This window comes from Vanellus vanellus, assembly GCF_965231255.1.
Source record: "Vanellus vanellus genome assembly, contig: HAP1_SCAFFOLD_105, whole genome shotgun sequence".
In the NCBI taxonomy this organism is placed as follows: Eukaryota; Metazoa; Chordata; class Aves; order Charadriiformes; family Charadriidae; genus Vanellus; species Vanellus vanellus.
This window is the reverse complement of record NW_028128366.1, coordinates 226,029-235,217: the sequence shown is the minus strand read 5'-3', so window position 1 is coordinate 235,217 and position 9,189 is coordinate 226,029. Positions and strand designations below refer to the sequence as shown.

The 9,189-nt window shown below is 57.4% G+C and overlaps 1 protein-coding gene across 1 annotated transcript in view; it reads left to right on the top strand.

Moving 5' to 3' along the window:
• Window positions 1-3,172: 3,172 nt before the first annotated feature.
• The window catches only part of LOC309684515 (E3 ubiquitin-protein ligase TRIM36-like), a gene marked incomplete at both ends in the record, with an annotated part of 30,792 nt that continues 24,775 nt past the window's right edge, over window positions 3,173-9,189 (top strand). Inside the window, one exon of the mRNA XM_082500409.1 lies at window positions 3,173-3,187. Within this exon, the coding sequence (XP_082356535.1) occupies window positions 3,173-3,187 (15 nt within the window). The remainder of the gene's footprint in view (window positions 3,188-9,189) is intronic.

Sequence of the window (9,189 nt, the reverse complement as noted above, 5' to 3'; positions counted from 1 at the left end):
GAGGAGGTGCGGTGTCCACGCTGGCCTTGAGGACTGGCTGGGCAGGAGAGGACATGTTGGTGTAGGAGCCATGGAGCAGCCCGTGGCCAGAAGCAGAGGGTGGACACGGGGAGCATGGGCTCAATGTGACAGGGAGCACAACCTCGGTGCAGAGGGTATAACTAGAGGGCTGGGAGCGAGAGCGGCGTCCAGCCTGGGCAGGGGAGCTGGGTCTGCTCGTCCTCCATGTGAGAAATGGTGGTTTGCAGGTAGCATCTGGTTGCACTTGCTGGAATGCAGAGCAGGAGAGCGTTGTGTCTACTGCCAGGGGAGTTTTCTGATGGATTTGAGACATGGAAGAGTTGACGAGGCTTTGGGCTGGGTTGACTTGGGTTGGGGTGCTGGCACGCACCCCTTGCTGCTTTCCCCCCTGTCCCCAGCCCAGGTCTTGGGGGAACATCTTCCTCAGCCTTGGCTTTCTCTTCTCTTGGACCTGAAAAAGTGAAACAATGATGGGAATCAGAGCCAAATCAGACATGGTGCTCGGTTCTCACCAATCCCCTACTTTCTGTGCAGGGGACCGATGGTGGTCACAGCACGGTTTCAGCTTTGCGGGGTTGCGGCTGCTCTGAAAGGCCGTTGGGGCCGGTTTTCCCCTACAAAGGCAGGACACAGGCAGAAAGATGGCAGCGGGGAGGAACTGGGGGTACCTGGGTGCTGGGTCGGGGCCGCAGCTCACCCCAATGCACCCTCGGGTGCCCCCGTGCTCTGTGAGGGGGGGTTTCAGGGCCTGAAGGGTTGTCCCTGTGTCCCGGCCGGGCTCACTGTGGTGTCACGCTGCTCTGCGTCGGGCTGGGGGTGGCGGGGAAGGGTCTGGCACACTGGGGCCGTCACTGACCCTCGTTTTCTCTCCCACCATAGAGCTCCTGGGTGTACCTCTCAGGTCTGTACGGAGCCCCCCCGGCCGGCGCCTGCTCCAGGCTGAACAACCCCAACGCTCAGCCTGTCCTCCCAGCAGAGGGGCTCCAGCCCTCTCAGCATCTCTGTGGCCTCCTCTGGCCCCGCTCCAGCAGGTCCATGTCTTTCCTATGTTGGGGGCTCCAGAGCTGGACGCAGTACTCCAGGTGGGGTCTCACCAGAACGCAGCAGAGGGGCAGAACCACATCCCTCACCCTGCTGGCCCACTTCTTCTGATGCAGCCTGGGATATGGATGGCTTTCTGGGCTGCGATCACCTGTTGCCGGCTCATGTTGAGCTTCTCATCAATCAGCACCCCCAGGTCCTTCTCCCCAGGGCTGCGCTCCATCCATTCTCCGCCCAGCCTGGATTTGGGCTTGGGATTGCCCCGACCCATGTGCAGGAGCTTGCACTGGGCCTCATTGAACTTCATGAGGTTGGCATGTGCCCACCTCTCCAGCCTGTGTTTAGTAGAAGGCCAGGCCTGCAGCACCCGGTTATCACCCCGGCTCGGGTGGGAGGGGATGCTCCTGCATGGGGGGGTTGCCCTGCACTGGGGGGGAAATGCCACAGAGGGAAGGTCTCGCCAAAGTGGGGGCCGCGCTCATGCTCCCTCTCCCCCATCCCTCCCCAGATGACCCCGGCAGAAGGTCCCGAGGGCAGCGAGCGGATGGTCATCATCACAGGGCCGCCCGAGGCTCAGTTCAGGGTGCGCTGGGTGGGGGCTATGGGGTGGGGGACAGTAAGGGACAAGTCGCGGGCGTCCCTGTGGTCACCACTGTGCTGCCAGCCTGGCTTGGCCTCCCTCAGCACCGGGGGAGCTCTTTGCTGGGTACCCTGGTTTTGATGCTGCTGGACGTGGGGACATTGTCAGCTTTGGGGATGGAGAGGCACAGCGGGCGCTGCCTGATGGTTTTCCTTCCCGTCCGTCTCCTCCCCAGGCCCAGGGGTGAATATTTGGGAAGCTGAAAGAGGCAAACTTCTTTAACGCGAAAGAAGAAGTGAAGCTTGAAGCCCACATCAAGGTGCCTTCCTTCGCAGCCGGCCATGTGATAGGCAAAGGTGGCAAAACGGTGGGTGGTGGTGCTCCGGGGACGCAGAGTTGGGCATCACCCATCACCCCTGCCCACCCCAGGGGGACAAATCCCGGGTGCACAGTGGTTTCAGCGACGTCTTGACCCTCAGCCCCCATGTCCTGGTGGTGGTTCTCGTTGGTCCCAAGGAAGGGGGAGACACACAGGGTGCCTGGTGCCGTGGGGACACCGGCAGTGGAGGATTTTGGCTCTTCCACAACAGAAGCCTCTTGTGGTTCGCTCCAGGTGAACGAACTGCAAAACTTAACCAGTGCGGAAGTCCTTGTGCCACAAGACCAAACCCCAGACGAGAACGAGGAGGTCATCGTTAAAATCATTGGGCATTTCTTTGCCAGTCAGGTACGGTTTGGCTGTGGCTTTACCTGATCTTCCCCGGCCACTTTCATCCACCGAGGAAAGGTGTGGGGCTTGCTGAGCCCAGCACCACCCGAGCGACCTGCTGCTCTTCTTTTGGGAGGTCCCTGTGTCCCCAAGAGGCACTGAAGGTGTTTCGGTAGCTCCCCCCGGCTGTGCGAGCGCTGAAATTGAAGATTGGCTTGATTGAGCTAATAATGGGTGTTTTGGATGCTGTGCAGAGCAGCACCCGGGGTGTGAATGGACTCCCCGGTGCGGGCAAATCCATGCGCATCCCACCTGGGTGCATCTTCCATAACCTTGTCTCCTGTACACTTAGGTGGCATGGCGACCCCCCAAAAAATTCAGGCTCTCTTGAGGAGTGAAGCACAAGTTAAAAAAACAGCCAACCAACCAACCTGAAATTAATTACAGCTTGTCCAGAGTGACAAGTTGGGAGCAGCGAGATGCTCGATGGGGGCTCGGGAGTGGTTGGTGGAGGGAGAAACAGTGCCCTGACCCCCATCTCTTGCTTTTCCCCTCTCCTCCCCAAGACTGCACAGCGCAAGATGAGGGAAATGCTCCAGCAGGTGAAGCAGCAGGAGCAGAAACACGCTCCGGGAGCCCCGGCCCCGCAGCACAGCAAGGGAGGCTCCCGCCGTGCCGCCCAGCACCGCCCGATGAATGTAACCCCCCAGCCGGACATCCCCCCCCTCCCAAATCCTCCTCCCCCACCCCCAGCAGGTCAGGGGAGCAAACCAAAGACCCCCCCAAACACACAGCCCTCCATTCCCCACGGCGCTGCGAGGATGCACAGCCGAGGGGTATGGGGAGCGCTCCCTCCATCCCACAGCCTCCCCCTTCCTCCTCCCTCGCCTCCCGACGCTCTCCCTTTAGTTGGACTAACGTGGGCAGGTTTGGGTACCTCAGCACCTCACGCTTGTGTCTCCCTTTTAGAGATTTTGTGTGCCTTGGTAACCTGAGAGTTGGAGATCCTTTTTTAATTAATTTTCTAATAAAAAAAGAACCGAGTTGGAAAAGCGATGGGGATAGGCAGCACTCTGGTCATTCTCTCCGGGGCGTTGTGGAGGAAGGCTGCCAGTCTTCCTCCCAGTGTACTTTTCCCCGTTGGCTCCAGACTGCTGCTGGGGCTGAGCTCTGAGCCGCCAGAGCGGTTCTCAGCAGACGGTCACTCGGCGCAGACAATGAGGCCCTGAATAGCCCTTCCTGTGCTCTTGATGGCTCCGGACGGCTCTGCTCCTCTGCTGCTTCTAAGGTGGGGCTGCCCCAGTGCCCTCACTCAGGAGCCTTTTGTCTGTGCGGGTCTCACTTGTGACAGGGGGTGGGGGTGTTGCCAAACTAACTGCTGTGCTGCGATGTGTGAGTGGGTGTTCCCGCCCGTGTCAGTGCCAGAGCTCTTCCGTAGGCTCCTTCTGCCAGCGGAGAGCCAGGGGCCGCTCCTTCGGGAGAGAGCTTGTTTAAAAAGAGAAAAAAAAAAAAGGGGGGGGGGGGGGGGGAAGTGGGAAAAGAAAAAAGAGGAAAAAGATAAAAAAAGGGGAAAAAAGTAAAAAAAGAGAAAAATTAAAACGGGGGAAAAGGGAGAAACAGAGAAAAAAGGGGGAAAAAGAAAAAAAGGGAAAAAGAACAAAGGGGAAAAAGAGAAAAAAGGGGGAAGAAGTGAAAAAAGAGAAAAATAAAAATGGGGGGGAAAGGGGAAACAGAGAAAAATGGGGGAAAAGGCAAAAAAAATCGGAAAAAAAAGGGGAAAAAGAGAAAAAAGGAGGGGGAAGCGAAAAACAAAAGGGAGAAAGAAGAAAAAGGGCAAAAGAAAAAAAAAACCCACATATTAAAAAAGAAAGGTAGAAAGGAAAAAAACAAACAAACAAACCAAGGAAGGAAAGTGGGAACATCCCCCGGGCAGGAGGAGGGACAGGAGCCGGGGGAGGGGGGAGGTGGGGGGAGGTGGGGAGAGGTGGCGGTGCCAGCGCCGGCCCCGGGGGCTGCGACACCACGTTTTTGTCCTCTACTGCAAAGTGTTCTGTGAAAAACAACCAACCAAATCCCACCCAACGACAACATCAAAACCCAAAGAGAAATCTCTCCAGCTCACACGAGCCTGAGCTGCTCTCCGCTGCTCTCTTTCCAGTGTCTCGGGGGGGTCACGGCCGAGCTGAGATTGGGGGGGGTGGTGGTGGGAGTTTGCCCCATGGCTGTGATGGGGGGAGAAGGGGTGGGTGGGGAGTGGGGGATGTGGTGTGGGGTTTTTTTTTGGGGTGGTGGTGTTTTTTTGCCAGGTGTCGCTTTACCCAGTGGCTCGGGGAGGCGTTGGCATCAGGAAGCCTGTGCTAAAGCGGGGTGGGGGCCTCGCCGCAGTTGGTTAGCAGAGCCAAAGTCGTTATTAATGGTTATTAATGGTGCACTAATTACGCCCTTGTAACTGGGAAGCTCAGATGCCCCCTAAGCACCCCCCCGGTGCTTCTCTAGCCAGGCGAGCGCTGGGCGTCCCCCCCGCAGGAGAGGAGAGCACTTCCGGGGTGGGTGGAAGGGCATCACCCAACGGGGAGAGGACCAAGATGGGGCTTGGGTGTCCCTTGGGGTGGCTGGGTGGCAGGGTAGGGCTGCTGGGGGCTGCCACGATGAGGGACACCCCCACACCTTTCTCCATGGCTCCAAGAGCTCTGCTGGGGGCTGCCACGATGAGGGACACCCCCACACCTTTCTCCATGGCTCCCAGAGCTCTGCTCCCTCCCTCCCACCCAGTGCCACCGGAGAGGGGGTGTCCCCCCTCCCGGGGCGGGCAGGGGCTGTGCCACCCCATCTAACACCTCAACGCACCAAAGCACCTCACTGGGGGAGGGACTCTGCGCCTGGTAGCCCCGTGCTCCCCAGCACTGTAAGGATGGGGCTGAGCCCCCACCTCGGCCACCCTGTGCAAACCAAAGACCCCCCCACCCCCATTCCCCACAGCGCTGCGAGGATGCACAGCCGAGGGGTACGGGGAGGGCTCTCTCCATCCCACAGCCTCCCCCTTCCTCCTCCCTCGCCTCCCGACGCTATCACTTTAGTTGGACTAACACAGGCAGAGAGAGAGAGAAAGAGAGGTTTTATTATTCTTTTTTTTTAATTTTTTATTTCCTAAAAGCCACCAGTTTTTCATCCCAGGCATGGCCAGAGGAGCTCACCCAGCGTTGAGGGGGGGAGGTTGGGCTGCGGCACACAGCGCAGCGGCTCATCAGTTTTTAGAATTAATGTAATGATAACAAAACTAACGGTGATTTTTAAGTTTTGTAAGGTTTTTATTTATTTATTTATTTATTTATTTCATTTCAGAGGGGGTGGGGGCGGGAGGGGGATGTTTGTTTTTTAGCACAAGCCGGCTTTTCTAGAGGTTAAAGAAAGGCCGTGCTCGGCCGTAAACGCTTTGGGGAAAGATCCCGGTTGCAAGGAGAGAAGGTGGGAAAAGAGGGGCAGGGGGGGAAAACAGATTTCCAAGAGGTTGTCAGCCCAGGGCTGGAGAAAAAAAAAAAAAAAAAAACCTAGCAAATTTTTTTTTTTTTTAAATTTCAAAAATAAAACACGCACAACCCCCAACCCCAAATGACACACACACATCCACACACAAAAACTACCTCAGGCTTTCATACCTCAGCAGATTGCGCTTGTGTTTCCCTTTTAGAGATTTTGTATGCCTTGTAAACAAAAATAATGCTCCAGCTATCAGTTTTATTTTTTTAATTAAAAAAAAAGAGACGGGTTGGAAAACACAGTCTCTACTGAGTGTGAGGCGGGAGAAGGAAAGCAATCCCACGGGTGCCAGAGCTCTTCCATAGTCTCCTTCCGCTGGCTGAGAGCCAGGGGCTGTTCCTTCGGAGAAAGCTTGAAAGATGTTTGAAAAGAGAAAAAGAAAAAAACCAAAAGAAAAAAATGGGGGGAGAAAAAAAAAGAGGGGAAAGAAGAACAAAGAGAAAAAGGAGATAAAAGGGGGGGAAGAAAAAAGGGGGAAAAAGAAAAAAAGGGAAAATGAAAAAAGGGGAGGGAAGAGAAAATAAAAGGAAAAGGAAACAAAACCCCCAAATATAAAAAAAGAAAGGTAAAAAGGAAAAAAAAAACAAACAACCAAACCAAGCAAGGAAAGTGGTGAAAGCCATCGGGCAAGAGGGACGAGAGCCGGGGGTGAGGTGGCGGTGCCAGCGCCGGCCCTGGGGGCTGCGACACCACAATGCAAAGTGTTCTGTGAAAAAAACCAACCAAAACCCACCCAACGACAACATCAAAAAACAAAGAGAAATCTCTCCAGCTCACACGAGCCTGAGCTGCTCTCCGCTGCTCTCTTTCCAGTGTCTCGGGGGGTCACGGCCGAGCTGAGATTGGGGGGGTGGTGGTGGGAGTTTGCCCCATGGCTGTGATGGGGGGAGAAGGGGTGGGTGGGGAGTGGGGGATGTGCTGTGGGGTTTTTTTTGGGGTGGTGGTGGTGGTTTTTTTGCCAGGTGTCGCTTTACCCAGTGGCTCGGGGAGTGTGACGAAACGGAAAAAAGGGCTTCACTGAGAGGTTCAAATTAACAATTTCTTTGGACTTCGCTCACGGGTCCAATACATCACTATTGCAAGTTCTGTGTGTGCGATGGCGATTACACTATTGCAATTTAAAAGAAATTAGCAGGATCCACTATTGCGAGCTACAAATGCCCCCGACAAGTAGCAACACAAACCACAAGGGCGCTAGATATTAATGCCTTAGAAGAGTGCACCAGTCACAAACTCAATCGCATGGCATATACCGTACGGATGTTTCTTAGTCACTTACCCTCTCTCTCTCAGGTGAGGTCGCTCCATCCCTGGGAAGTTACCCTGTACAGCGTCCTGGATGGGGGGGATGGATCTCCGAGGGGCCAGCTGTATCCTTGGAGGATTCCCCATTTGTCTCCCCAGACCCTGCGGTTTATATTTCCTGACTCGGTGAGGGTGCAGGATTATGCCTGAGTGGATTACACTGTCTGGGATATTTCCCTCTGGTGGGGCGATAGCGAAGTCTCTGTTGCCAATTTGTGATGTCCGGCGCTCAACGTCACGGGAAGAGTGGTGGGATGGGACTCGGGGCATTTTGTTTGTTAAGGGCCATTTGGTTTTGGTTGTTCTGTGCCATCTTGAGATAAGCCTGGGCTGAGCTGTTCTGCAGCTCCCCCCAAGTTCTCTCTGCACAGCCAAGGCACGGCGGAGATGGAGCTGAGTGGGACGGCAGCTCCCTGCCTCTCACCTCTTGTGCTCTGAAACCGGCTTGGCTGGCTGCTCCCACACAGTGTGTTACTGGCTTGCCCAGCAGGTAAAGAACCCAGATTTGGGACGCCACTGGGGTGTCCGTAAGGGGTCCTGGGTGGCCCTTATGGGGTCCTGGGAGGGACTCTTGCAGGCCAGAGGGAGTCTGGGGCAGCCCTTCAAGGATCTGGGGGTCCCCTCTGGTGCCTCTGGGGAGGGTTTTGTGGCTGGGGAGGGCCAAGCTGGTTTCAAGAGGTGCTTCCTCCCTTTCTCCAGCCCACCCACCTCCCCCGACACCCCCACCCCCCCAGGTTGGTGGGTGCCAGCAGTGCCAGCCTGTCCCACTGGGTCGGGCACTGAGGGGGGCACAGCCCCAGCCGCGGGATGGGAGGAGGAACCACAGCACCAGGGATAGAGACCAACATTTTATTTCTTTAACATTTCCCATGGGGGGCACCCCAGGGTTGCGCGGCTGCACCGCAGCTGGTGCCAGGAGGGACTCCAACGTCCCCCCCACAGCTCACCTGGCTCCGCTCGTGATGCTTTTGATGGGGCTCAGCGCGGTCTCTTCTGTGCTACGGACCAAGCGGCTCCAGGTAGGCGACTGCTGCACCGCACTGTGCCACAGCGTGGGGTGGGGTGGGGGGCTGCGGCGCAGGGCTGGGAGCTGCTCCCATCTCACCCAGCTCCCGGGGTCCTGCAGAGGGACTGGAAGAAGCCAAAGCAAGAGACGACAGACACGAGAGCCCGCCCAGAGGAGCAGAGCGGTGAGTGGCCCTGGCACCGAGCACCATGCAAACAGCCCACACCCCACGGCAGCCCTGAGCCGGGGCTGTGCCAGGGGCTGCCGGCCGCTCACTCCGTCCCCTCCCTCAGCAGCTTCTTGGCTAGCAGATGAAGGATAGGAGCTCAAGTCGACGCAGGAGAAGCAGGCAGTGTGGGGGAGACACCCAGATCCTGCCCCAGACCCTCAGCCCATGCTCTGCCCTGCCTGCGCTGGGCAGCCCTGCCCGCCTGCTGAGGAGGGGGTGCTGCCCGCGGGCTCCAGTGGAGGAGACGGGGTGCAGCGGGCTCTCTTCTCTCTCCTCCTCTGCAGGGCAACCGAGGAGGCAGCGAGGAGGGAGCACCGGGCCCCACAGGACCCACTGGGCTCCCTGCCAACCATATACCATCTGAGGAGTGATGCCTCTCTCTACCCCCTGTCCCCCCCAAGCCCCCAGGTCCCCCTGCCCTCCTCTCACGCCTATAGGTCCTATCAGTGGGGACAGCTCCTTCTGGTCCAGGCACCCCCCGGGCTCCTGGGCCCCCCGAGGGCCACCGCAAGAGCCCCTGCAGCCTGTGCTCGCTGGCCAACTCGGAGGACTGCAGCAGCCTGTTGAGGAGCAGCTCCTCTTCCCAGAGCTCCCTCTACCACTTCCTGGAGCCCTGGCCCAGTGCAGCAACAGAGCCAGTGGTGCTCACACACTCAGGACAACCCCGCTCTCCCACGGCTGCTGCTGGAGCAGTGGGGAAACCGGGGCTGGTTCTCAGCCAGGAGCCTCCACAGGAGCTGCCAGCAGGGACCGAGAAAGAG